The sequence below is a fragment of the Trachypithecus francoisi genome, unplaced genomic scaffold (genome assembly GCF_009764315.1).
Source record: "Trachypithecus francoisi isolate TF-2019V2 unplaced genomic scaffold, Tfra_2.0 Lachesis_group7, whole genome shotgun sequence".
Lineage (NCBI taxonomy): Eukaryota > Metazoa > Chordata > Mammalia > Primates > Cercopithecidae > Trachypithecus > Trachypithecus francoisi.
In genome coordinates this window covers 49,957,234-49,969,456 of record NW_022681472.1, presented here as the reverse complement: position 1 = coordinate 49,969,456, position 12,223 = coordinate 49,957,234, and the positions used below count along the sequence as shown (strand labels likewise).

Sequence of the window (12,223 nt, the reverse complement as noted above, 5' to 3'; positions counted from 1 at the left end):
TGAATTGTTTCTGGACTCCCACTTTGATTCCATTGATCTATATATGTTTATGTCAGTACTGCATTATCTGGAACTATACCTTTGTAGTTAATTTTGAAATTAGAGAATGTTAAGTCTTCCTACTTTGTTGTTGGCTATTCTGAGTTCCCTGTATTTCCGTATGAATTTTAGGATCAGCCTGTAAATTCTACAAACAAGGCAGCTGTAATTTTGATAGGGATTGTATTGAATCAGTAGATAAACTTGGGAAGTATTGCCATCTTAACAGCATTAGATTTTTAAATCTGTAAATATGACGTGTCTTTCCATTTATTTAGAACTTGTTTAATTTCTTTCAACAGTGTTTTGTAGTTTCCATTTTATAAGCCTCGTATTTCTTTGCTTAAGTTTATTCTGAGATATGTTATTCTTTTTGTTGTGATTATTATTATTATTATTTTTTTTTTTTTTTTGAGGCAGAGTCTCGCTCTGTCGCCCGGACTGGAGTGCAGTGGCCGGATCTCAGCTCACTGCAAGCTCCGCCTCCCGGGTTTACGCCATTCTCCTGCCTCAGCCTCCCGAGTAGCTGGGACTACAGGCGCCCGCCACCTCGCCCGGCTAGTTTTTGTATTTTTAGTAGAGATGGGGTTTCACTGTGTTAGCCAGGATGGTCTCGATCTCCTGACCTCGTGATGTAAATGGAATTTTAAAAATATCATTTTTGGGCTGGGCGCCCTGGCTCTTGCCTCTAATCCCAGCACTTTGGGAGGCCGAGGCGGGCGGATCACAAGGTTAGGAGATCAAGACCATCCTGGCTAATACGGTGAAACCCTGACTCTACTGAAAAATACAAAAAACTAGCCAGGCGTGGTGGCGGGCGCCTGTAGTCCCAGGTAGTCGGGAGGCTGAGGCAGGAGAATGGCGTGAACCCGGGAGGCGGAGCTTGCAGTGAGCCGAGATTGCGCCACTGCACTCCAGCCTGGGCGACAGAGTGAAACTCCGTCCCAAAAAAAAAAAAAAAAAAAAAAAATCGTTTTTGGGTTGCTCTTTGCTAATGGATAGAAAGATTGATTTTTGTTTATTGACCTTTTATTGTGAAACCTTATAATACTTGTTTATTAGCTGTAACAGTGTTTTTAGGTTCCTTAGAATTTTCCCTATATAAAATCATGGCATCTGTGAACAGTGATAGTTTTACTTTTTTATTTCCAATCTTTATGCCTTTTATTTCTTGTTCTTGCCTAATTCCCCTTGCTACAATCTCTAGTATAATGTTAAATAGAAGTGGCAAGATTGAGTATCCTTATCTTGTTTCTGATCTTATGGTGAAAGCTTTCAGTCTTTCACCTTTAAGTACAGTGTTAGCTGTGGGGCTTACTTAGGTGTCCTCTATTAGACTGAGAAGTCACCTTGTATTCCTGGTGTGTTGAGTGTTTTTATCACGAAAGTATGATGGATTTTGTCAAATGATTTTCTGCCTCTATTGAAATATGTGGTTTTTCTCCTTGATTCTATCAATATGGGGCATTACATTAATTGACCCTCATATATTGAACCAGCTTTGTATTCTGGGATAATTTCCACTTGGTAATGATATATAATACTTTTCATATGTTGTTGGATTCAGTTTGCTAGTATTTCATTGAAAAATTTTGTGTCTATATTCAAAAGAGATACTGGTCTGAAGTTTTCTTGCATTGACTTTTTTCTGGTTTGGGTATCAGGATATTGGCCTCATAGAATGAATTGAATACGTGTTCCTTACTCTTCTAGTTTTGGAGGAATTTCTGAAGGTTTGGTGTTAATTGTTCTTTACATATTAGGTACATATTCTTTACATACTAGGTACATATTCACTAGGGAAGCCATCTGGTTCTGGGCATTTTTGTGTGTGGAAGGTTTTTGATTACTAATGCAGTCTCTTGTTATAGTTCTATTCAGATTTTCTATGTGTTCTTGAATCAGTTTTAGTAGTTTTTGTTTGTCTAGAAATTTGTCCATTTCATCTAGGTTGTCTAATTTGTGGGAAAACAATTGCTCACAATATTCTCTTTAATACTTTCTGTTTCTATAAGGTTAGTCGTGGTGTGTCCTGTTATAGTCCTGATTCTAGTTATTTTCACCTTACCTCATTTTTCTTGGTCAGTCTAGCCAAAAATTTTTCACTTTTGTGGATCTTTTCAAATAATCAACTCTGGTTTTGTTGACTTTTCTCCTGTGTTCTTATATTCTCCATTTCATTAATTTCCACTCTGGTCTTTATTATTTTCTTCTGCTTGCTTTGCTATTCTTCTTTTTCTTGTTTTTTTAAAGTAGAAGATTAGGTTATTTTGGGATTTCATCTTTTTTAAGTAGAAACATTTACAGCAATAGATTTTCCTCCTAGTACTGCTTTATCCGCATCCCATAAGATTTGGCATGCTGTGTTTCTTTTTGTTTTCAGTTATATCAAAGTATTTTCTAATTTCCCTTTTGATTTCTTCTTTGACCTTTGGTTTTTAGAGTATATTGTTATTTCCACATATTTGTGATTTTCCCAAATTTCCTTATATTATTTTTAATTTTAGTCAAGTGTCAAATACTTTGTATAACTTCAATCCCTTTAAATTTATTGAGACTTGCTTATGGTCTAACATATAACCTATCCTGGAGAATGTTCCATGTGATTGGCTTTTGTTGGGTGGAGTGTTGGGTGTCTGTTAGCTTCTAATTGGTTTACAGTATTGTTCAAGTCTTCTGTTTCCTTATTGATATTCTATTCTATTATTTAAAGTGAAGTCTTGAAATCTTCAATTATTACTGTTATTTAATTTCCTTTCCATTCTGTCAGCTTTTCTTGTGTTTTGAGGTTCATTGATAGGTGCATCATATATGTTTATAATTGCTATGGTTTCTTGATAGATTGACACATATCATTATAGAATATCCTTTTTTATCTCTGAAAATTTTGTCTTAAAGTATGTTTTGTCTGATAGTAGTGTAGGCTAATTTTATTCTCATTTTGAAGGATAGTTTTGTTGGATTTACAATTCTTTCTTGGCTACTCTTTTTCTTTCAGCACTTTGAATGTGTCATTCCACTGCCTTTTGATCTCCATGGAAAATCAGCTGTTAATTTTATCACTTTGCATGTGATGAGTCCATGCACTTTTAAGATTCTCTATCTTTCAAATATATATGATGTGACTACGTTTGGATTTCTTTGAGTTTATTCTATTTGGAGTTCCTTGTGATTGTTGGATATATAGATTCATGTTTTTCTTAAATTTGTGAAGTTTTGGGTCATTCTATCTTCAAATAATCTTTCTTCCCCCTTTTTCCTTTCCTTCTGGAACTTTTATTATGCATGTGTTTGTCTGCTTGACGGTGTTCCCACATGAATAAAAATGGGAATCTATTCATTTTTATTCATTTTTTTTCTTTCTGTAATCTCTATTAATCTATTTTCAAGTTTACAAATTCTTCCTTCTGCTAGCTCAAATCTGCTTTTGAACACCCTCTTATGAATTTTTACTTTCAGTTATCATCCTTGTCAACTGTAGAATTTCTAATTTAAAAATTTCTATTTTTAATATTCTTTATCTGATGAGACATTGTTTTTAAGCTTTAATTCTTTAGAGATGATTTCCTTTAGTTTTTGAATCTATCTAAAATAGATTTTTAAAAATATTTAGTAAATCCAACATCTGGGCTTCCTCAGGGACAGTTTCTGTTGACTTAACTTTTTAATATTTTTGTACATTTCATAATTTGAAAACTGAACATTTTAAATAATGTGATGTGGCAACTCTAGAAATCATATATCTTTCTTTTCCTGGAGTTGGTTGTTGATGCTGTTTGTTTGCTTAGTGACTTTCCTTAATGAATTCTGTAAAGTCTGTATTCTTTGTCATGTCTGGCCACTGAAGTCTCTGCTCAGTTAGCTTAGTGTTCAGCTAATGACTAGATAGAGATTTCCTTAAATGTCTTAAGCCAGTAAGTCTCCTGGCTTTTACCAAGGGGCACTGTGTGCATGTTGGGACACAACCTTCAACTATGTGACAGGCAGTTTACAACTCTGCCTTCGCCTTTACTTTCTGCTTATGCAAAGCCTCCAAGTCAGCCAGAGGTGAGGGATAGGTCCTTCTCAGGTCTTTCCCAGGCATGCATGCAGCCCTGCTCATGATAGTGGCCTTGTAGATTGCCAGGAATATATTAGAGATTTTCAAAGCCCCATATGGACATCTCATTTCCCAGCTTTCCCTTTTAAGTGTTTTGGTCAGCTGTTTTCAACTGTTATCACAGCCTGAGGCCTCTGCAATGTTGAACAATTGCTGATGGTTGTTTTCAACAAATGGCCCAGGGGAAAAATTGTGTGTAGTGTGTGAATTCTGAGTCTGGTCAAATGAAGATAAGCCTTATAAGTAGGTGTTCCCAGGGAAATGCCCACAGGATAGCTAATGATAGTTCTCTGGTGATGGAGCTTTTCGGAAGCTACAAATGCTTCTCACCCTCTCCATGGTACTGTGGTGTGAGGCTGTTGCTCTCAAGGCTACTTCAGGTCTTAGGAAAGGACCATGGGATTAGGGTGCATTAAAACACCACAAAGCTTGGTTCTCGCTGATATTTAGTAGTTTTTTTTTTTTTTAATAAACATTCCTTGGATTTTGCAAGCATCTGGTTAATTTCACATATTCTGAAAAAATGATATTTACAATTTTTGCCAGTGTTCTCGTTGCTTTTATGGAGGAGCAGTTTTCTGCAGGCCCTTACTCCACCTTTCTCACTGATGTCCAGGTCTTTTTCTTAAAGCACAAAATAGCAACATGTTCATTTATTATATAAACAATATGATATCAACAAACAAACATGCACAAAAACTTTTTAACCTATAATCTTACCCATTTAACACATCAACTGTTCTTGTATTTTAAATTCCATTTCTTACCTACTGACATGAATTCTTTTGGTACTGTTACAGTCTAGATTTACTCTCAAATTTACTTCTGTTACTTTACATCACTGTTTCTTATGTTTCTTCATAATTTGTAGAATGAACATTTTAATGATTAATATTCTGTCAAGGTCATGTGCCATAATAATTTCACTGTCCTTTTAATGATCCTTTAGGAGTTTGCAACCTTACTGGTGTTATAAATAAAGTTACTTACATTACAAGCATGTACTTGTTTGAAAAAATATTTCCTTAGGGTAAATTCTGTATAGTAATGTTTGCTATCAAAGGCTATAAACATTTTATGCCTCAAGTTATTTCTAAAAGGATTATAGGAATTTATATTTCCATCAACAATGTTTCTTTATATTGATACTAACATTGATATTGTTTTTAATTTAATAAAATATACAAAAGTATATTAAAACTTAAGGTTGAACAACTTTTATGTTTTCTTAGTTTTATGTGAATTTTCTGTTGTTGTGGTCTTAAAAGTGATATAGCCATATCTATAAATATGGTGGTCAGTATTTTCTTCACTTCTGAAAAATAGATTATCATATAGCATTTGCATTAAGTTGAAGCCACTTATAAATTGTTTTCCTTAACATTAAGATGTCTAATAATCTTTGTCATGATTTTTAGAAGTGCTAAATGACATATTTTATCCTAGCAAGAAATCTACCCTTTTAATGCCTCTTAGAAGCTAGTAAAGTCATAGATTTCAGATATTACCCAAAAGTCCCTTTTAACCTCAGCTATAATTTAAAGCATCAGTGACTTTTGTCAATGTATTGAATAATAGTATACAGTTTCTTGAGGAAAATGTATGTTGAATGTTACACAGTTATTGTGCAAACAAACTTTTAGAAGGTACTACTTTAAAAGTTGAGGATTTCTTATTTGGTAATTGAACCAATGAAAATTTTACCTAAAATTGGTGACTTTCTACAAATTCCACAACATTGTTTTTTCCCTTACAACCTAATCTGTTGTTTTTGCTTTTTTCCCCAGTTTAAGGCCAATCCTCCTGCTGTGACTTTTGAATTAACTGGGGAGACAGACAACATATTCAAGATAGAACGGGAGGGACTTCTGTATTACACCAGAACCTTGGACAGGGAAACAAGATCCACACACAATCTCCAGGTAAATTGAGACCAGGTGAAGGGATCTAACTCCAACCTCTGCAAGCACCCTTTGTTCTGGAAGTATCACTGGCATCTTCCTCCCTTGCATAGAATCCAGTTACAACTTTCCTTACATTAATGGCACACTTTGCAATCCTTATATGTCCATTTCTTACCAACTACAGAGAGGTGTGGTAAACATATCCTTTTCCTTAGGCTTTTTAACCAGAGTAACCTCACTTACATTGCCAGGACCCTCTGATGACATTACTTATCCAAGTAAGACCATGCTTAGGTACTTGGATCAAAAGTCAGCACATCTGTGATACTTCACTGGTATCTGTCTGTGGCTCTTGCATTTGCTTGGGACACATGAAGAAGGCTGCATCGGCGCTGGGATGGAGCTACTTTGGGCATTGGAAGAAGCAGAAGGAACCAATAGCCGGAAGCTGACTAAAAAGATCCTTCTCCCTCTCTTTCTCCTTTAGTTTTCACTGTTGGTATCTAAATACTTAGGAAAGGCAGAGAGCTAACTATGGAAAAAAGAGTGAGATAAAAGCTTTCTGTCTGGTATTTCTGCGGCAGGCCTTGCAGGTTGACCACCAGAATGGCTCTGGAAGAGAACCCGACACTTTCATATTCTCGGGGGTCGCAGTGCTCTTGTTTCATGGACTCCAGCCATCCAGAATAGATGCATGTTCAGTGTCCAAAACACCCTGCTGATTGAAAGTCACCGTCATTATTAGTCAGGCTTAACTGATACAACCCCTATTTTAGCAGCTCCCAATTTGGGCTTTTGTGAGTTCTTTCTGTCCTACAGTCACCAGGCCATTGGTTCTTTGAGTTCTAATTTCCTTCAAATGATTTTTGGGCGTGTGACATGAAGTTCAGTCTCACCAACATGGTTTCCTTTTCCTCAACATCAGGTTGCAGCCCTGGATGCTAATGGAGCTATAGTGGAGGGTCCAGTCCCCATCACCATAGAAGTGAAAGACGTCAATGACAATCGACCCACGTTTCTCCAGTCAAAGTACGAAGGCTCAGTAAGGCAGAACTCTCGCCCAGGTAACAGGCAGGGGCCAGAGACATTTATGGAAAGATGGAAGGGTGTCAGGTGGAAGGGGCAGACTTGTGTGGCTAACGGCTGCAGCTGTCACTCAATAAGCACTATCTTACCCACATTTCATACTGATCTGGGAGTTGTTTGACTATCTCTGTTGCTCCAGAGCACTGTCTCTCAATGTCTCAGCACAGCACTATGTATTGACATCTTGGGTCTGATCATTCTTTTTTTGGTCAGATGCTATTCTGTGCCTTGTAGGATGATTGGCAGCATCCCCCTGACCTCTATCCACTATGTGCCCCCTGCCAAGTTGTGACAATAAAAATGTCTCCAGGCTTTGCCAAATGTCCTCTGGTGGGTGGAGGGCACAAAATCCCAGCACTTTGGGAGGCCAAGGTGGGAAGATCACTTGAGCCAGGAATTTGAGACCAGCCTAGGCAACAAAGTGAGATCCTGTCTCTACAAAAAATAAGAAAGTTTGCTAGGTGTGGTGGTGCACGCCTGTAGTCCCAGCTACTTGGGAGGCTGAGGTGGCACAATCACTTGAGCCCAGGAGATTGAGGCTGTAGTAAGTCATGATCACACTATTGCACTTGGTCTGTGTAACAGATGAGATTCTGTCTCAAAAATTACCCCCAGTTGAAAAACACTTTTCTAGGGTGATCTTTAAGATACTTCAGAGCTCTAGAACACTCTAGAAAGGTGAGCTTACTCCCTTGCATCTTCTCAGGAACCTCCATTGATATTGTCAGTGGTGGTTTCCAGCTCTTTTTTTCTCTTACATCCCATCTATGGCTCAGCCCTTCTCTATGCTACATCGACCTTCTACCTTTCACTTCCACAAGAGCTCTTCATTAAGGAGTGAGTGTGTCCAGCAGGCGCCTAGAAAGGAGCATCACCTCATAAGAGTTGCACAAAACATAAAGGAATATTAGACTTCAGAGTCTCAGAAATACAGTTATAGCTATCAACATTTACTGTATTAGAAAATTTAAAGATATTCATTTAAAATAATGCTAATCAAGACATGGGGCCATTTGCATAATTCCACCATCAAGCTTCACTTCAAGTTACTTAATCTTTTCCTTCTCTTTCTTCAATGCCTGCCTCTGAGAATTCCGGGAAAAAATTCACTTCACTTTATTACGTGGAGTGATGTCCCTGTCCCTGAGGCTGCATACCAAAGACTCACACAGACTCTGCTGAATGTGAAGCCTCCAGGCCATACCTTTTCTATCTTCACTAATAGAATCTGCTAGAGAAGTGGCTCTCAAACTTTTTGGTTTCAGGACTTGTATATTCTCTTAAAATTTACTGAGGACTCCGAAGAACTTTTAGACACGTGGGTTATATCCAGTGGTGTCCTGGTAAAGGCTTAACAGCTATTTTTCTGGGGGGACAAAGCTCTGATTTGTAGAATTTTCCAATTTCCATGTTACAAATACTCCTACTATGGTCTATTTCAAGTACCATGGCCTATTTCAAGTGACCATTGGTATTAATAATTGACACACAACATTTCTGAAAATTCAACAACTGAGTCTCATGAGGCGTCTCTACTATATCACTGGTTGTATCTATCAACATTTACTGTATTAGAAATTTTAAAAAAGTATTAATTCATTTAAAATAACACTAATCAACATGTTTTAATGAAAAATAATTGATTTTAAAGACAAAAATAGTGAGAAAAATGGCATTGCTTTAATCTTTGCAAATCTCTTTAATGTCTGGATTAATAGAAAACACTTGGATTCTCACGTCTTGTTTCTACATTCATTCTCTTGCCATGTGCTAGTTGAAGTATACGAAGGAAAATTATCCTCACACAGATATGCAGTTGGACAAGAAAGGAATATTTTAATAATATTTTCAGATAACTGGACATTCTTTAGTACTATACCCAAACTCAATAAATTGTGGTTTCTTAAAGATTAGTTGCAAAGTGAAATCAATATCAATACCATATTTTCCATCTTTTACACTAAAAGTCACTAAATTATCTTGTACTTTAAATGGATCTTTTACACATACCTGACCTTTAGCTTTACAGAGTGCTTGAACAGTTTCAGGGACCCTTAGAGGTTCTTGGACCAGACCTTGAGAAACCTTATTTTAGGGAAGGGGAGTGGGATAAATATTTATTTCCCCACTGGTGTGAATTGTCATACCTTTCCCTATTATATCTCCACTTTTTACATGGAAGAAGTAGCTATGGTTGGTTTGGGTTTCAATTAATATCTTTTTTTTTTTTCTTCCTGGTTATGTTTTGTTAAATAGGAAAGCCCTTCTTATACGTCAATGCCACAGACCTGGATGATCCGGCCACTCCCAACGGCCAGCTTTCTTACCAGATTGTCATCCAGCTTCCTATGATCAACGATGTCATGTATTTCCAGATCAACAACAAAACGGGAGCCATCTCTCTTACCCGAGAAGGTATGTTCAGGGGTGCCCTGGTAGGACTGTCTCAGTCAGAAAAAGGGAGTTGGGTCTGTCTCTTCCAGAGATGCTTCCTATTCCCTTCTCCCCTACTTCTCATAGGATCTCAGGAATTGAATCCTGCTAAGAATCCTTCCTATAATCTGGTGATCTCAGTGAAGGACATGGGAGGCCAGAGTGAGAATTCCTTCAGTGATACCACATCTGTGGATATCATAGTGACAGAGAATATTTGGAAAGCACCAGAACCCGTGGAGATGGTGGAAAACTCGACTGATCCTCACCCCATCAAAATCACTCAGGTAGTACCCAAGCCCAAGTAACACTGAGAGCCAACTAGAGAAATGGCTTCACTTTGTAGAGACCCACCATAAAGGTCTTCACTGATATCCTTATTAGATACATTTTTGCATAGCATGATTATAAAGCAAATTATATAGCCTCTGACCCCGAGTCACTGGACTTGACCATGCCTCATGGGCAGGAAATTTGGATGCAGATATTGTGTTAGGCAATTTTTGCACTGCTATAAAGAAATACCTGAGGTAGGTAATTCGTAAAGAAAAGTTTAATTGGCTCATGGTTTTGCAGGCTGCTCAAGCATGGCTCTGTCATTTGCTTCTGCTGAGGGTCTTGGGAAAATTACGATCACAGCAGAAAGCAAAGGGGGAGCAGGAGCATCACATGATGACAGTGGGAGCAAGAGAGTTAGGTGGGAGGTACCACACACATTTAAGCACCAGGTCTCCTGTGAACTCAGAGTGAGAACTCACTTCATCACCTAGGGCATGGTGCTAAGCCATTCACAGGGGATCCGCCCCCATGATCCAATCACCTCCCACTGGGCCTCACCTCCAATACTGGGGATTACATTTCAACATGAGATTTGGAGGGGAAAACATTCAAACTACATCAGATATATACTTTTGCTTTCAGAGAGAACTTCACTCACCCGTATCTTAAAAGTAGACAACAGTGACGTTTGTTGTTCCGTGTTAGCAGTGTGGGATATGGCTGCCCTGCAGTAGGTCATATATGGTGCACATATTGTATGAATGAATATAGTTTGATTTGGGGGTTGCAAATAGTTTTGAAAGGCTGCTCATTCTTATTGTGGGAAAAATCTTGACCCAATAGACTTGTCCCATCATAGGCTGAGGGACAGAGATAGGACTGGCTAGGGGTAAAAGGATCATAGTAGGGAACCTTTCCCCTTGGAAACTCCCCACACCTGGCATTCTGTCTCCTGTGTGTGCCTCTCCCCTCTGTTCAGATGCTCCTACTTCCCCACCTCCGTGGCATGTGCTCTCACCCTGGGTTCCTTCCTACCTTAGCTCCCGGAAATTCACTCTGGACTCCACCCAGATTTGATATTTTCTGGAAGCCCAGGAAATTCCTCCACATGAAAGCTGTGGGTTAGTGGGAGATCCCTGGATTTGGAAGCAGATTAAGAAAATCATATTCCTGTTCCATTACTTAAATGACTGATCATAAACAAGTCATTTAACTATTCTGAGCCCCAGTGTCTCATCAATAAAATAGGGATAATACTTCAGTGTTTTGTGAAGATTAACTGTGATAGTATCTGTAAAAGTAGATAAAATTATTAGATATTAAAAGATATGAAGAAGTACTAGTCTGTAGTTCCCCTAATTTTTTTTAATGCTACTATTGTTAAGGGGCCCTGGAATGACCTGTTCCATCATATTTATTGGGATGGGCGAGGGACATTTATTTATTGAATGTTGAATTAATGAACTTCAACTTCAGGAGGGAAAAAAAAGGAAGAACAGCAGGAAGAATTCTGATTTCCTAGTTAGAAAGAAAGCATGTCAACACTCATTACCATGAGGATTTCCGATTGGTGGCCTAGACTAAAGTCTTCGTAGCTGTTATTCAAGTTACTCCCATAGGGATTTGTAAATGCTGCAAAGAACTCATGCTTAGTTGACTTGAGGCTGCCAAGAAAACATTCTAGAGTGTCTACCCAATTTTCAGGCCTGGAAAAAAATGTTCTGGGTGTTCTGAAACCCAAAAGGAGAGAGGGAGAGGAGGAGGGAGGGAGGGTGGGAGGAAGGAAGGGGGGAGGAGAGGGAGGAGGGGGAAGGGGGGTAGGGGAGAGGAACTCAGGCTGAATTTTTAGAACACAAGAGGAGCCCACTTTATAACCAAGCAGGTAGTCTTTGCATGGACAATGCATGATGCTTAAATAATTAGCAAGGGACAAAGTTGCTTCTGTGATACCTTCCCAGGCTGCTCTGAGAATGGTTTATTGCGAAAATTTCAACTAGCAGTAGGACCTTGGGCAAATCACTTAAATTTTTTGTGCCCTAGTTTCTTCATTGTAAAATGGAGATAACAGTAGTCTGTACTTCAGAGGACTGTTTGGAGATTAAATGAGATAACACATAAATATGTTTAGAATTGTGTCTGGCATGTGCCAAACTCAGTAAACATTATTGATATATCAGACCAGGCTCTGCCTATATAGCAAGTAGATTGGTCTTACTTGTGTTATTTTTTATTTTTGCCAGGTTGTTTACAAACAACCCTAGGAGTTGGCAGTTATTCTCATCCCTGAAGTCTCTGAGGCTAAATATTTAGGAAAGGAATGTCCTTATTTTTGTATCATTTGTCTTACTTAATGGCATGGAGAAGATTTCAGAGTGGCCTCTAT

General features: G+C 38.2%; 1 protein-coding gene across 1 annotated transcript in view; it reads left to right on the top strand.

Moving 5' to 3' along the window:
* Positions 1–12,223, top strand: part of CDH17 (cadherin 17) — an 81,365-nt gene that overhangs the window by 25,967 nt on the left and 43,175 nt on the right. Inside the window, exons 4-7 of the mRNA XM_033202748.1 lie at positions 5,926–6,060; positions 6,968–7,106; positions 9,385–9,543; positions 9,649–9,848. Coding sequence (XP_033058639.1) covers positions 5,926–6,060; positions 6,968–7,106; positions 9,385–9,543; positions 9,649–9,848 — 633 coding nt within the window. The remainder of the gene's footprint in view (positions 1–5,925; positions 6,061–6,967; positions 7,107–9,384; positions 9,544–9,648; positions 9,849–12,223) is intronic.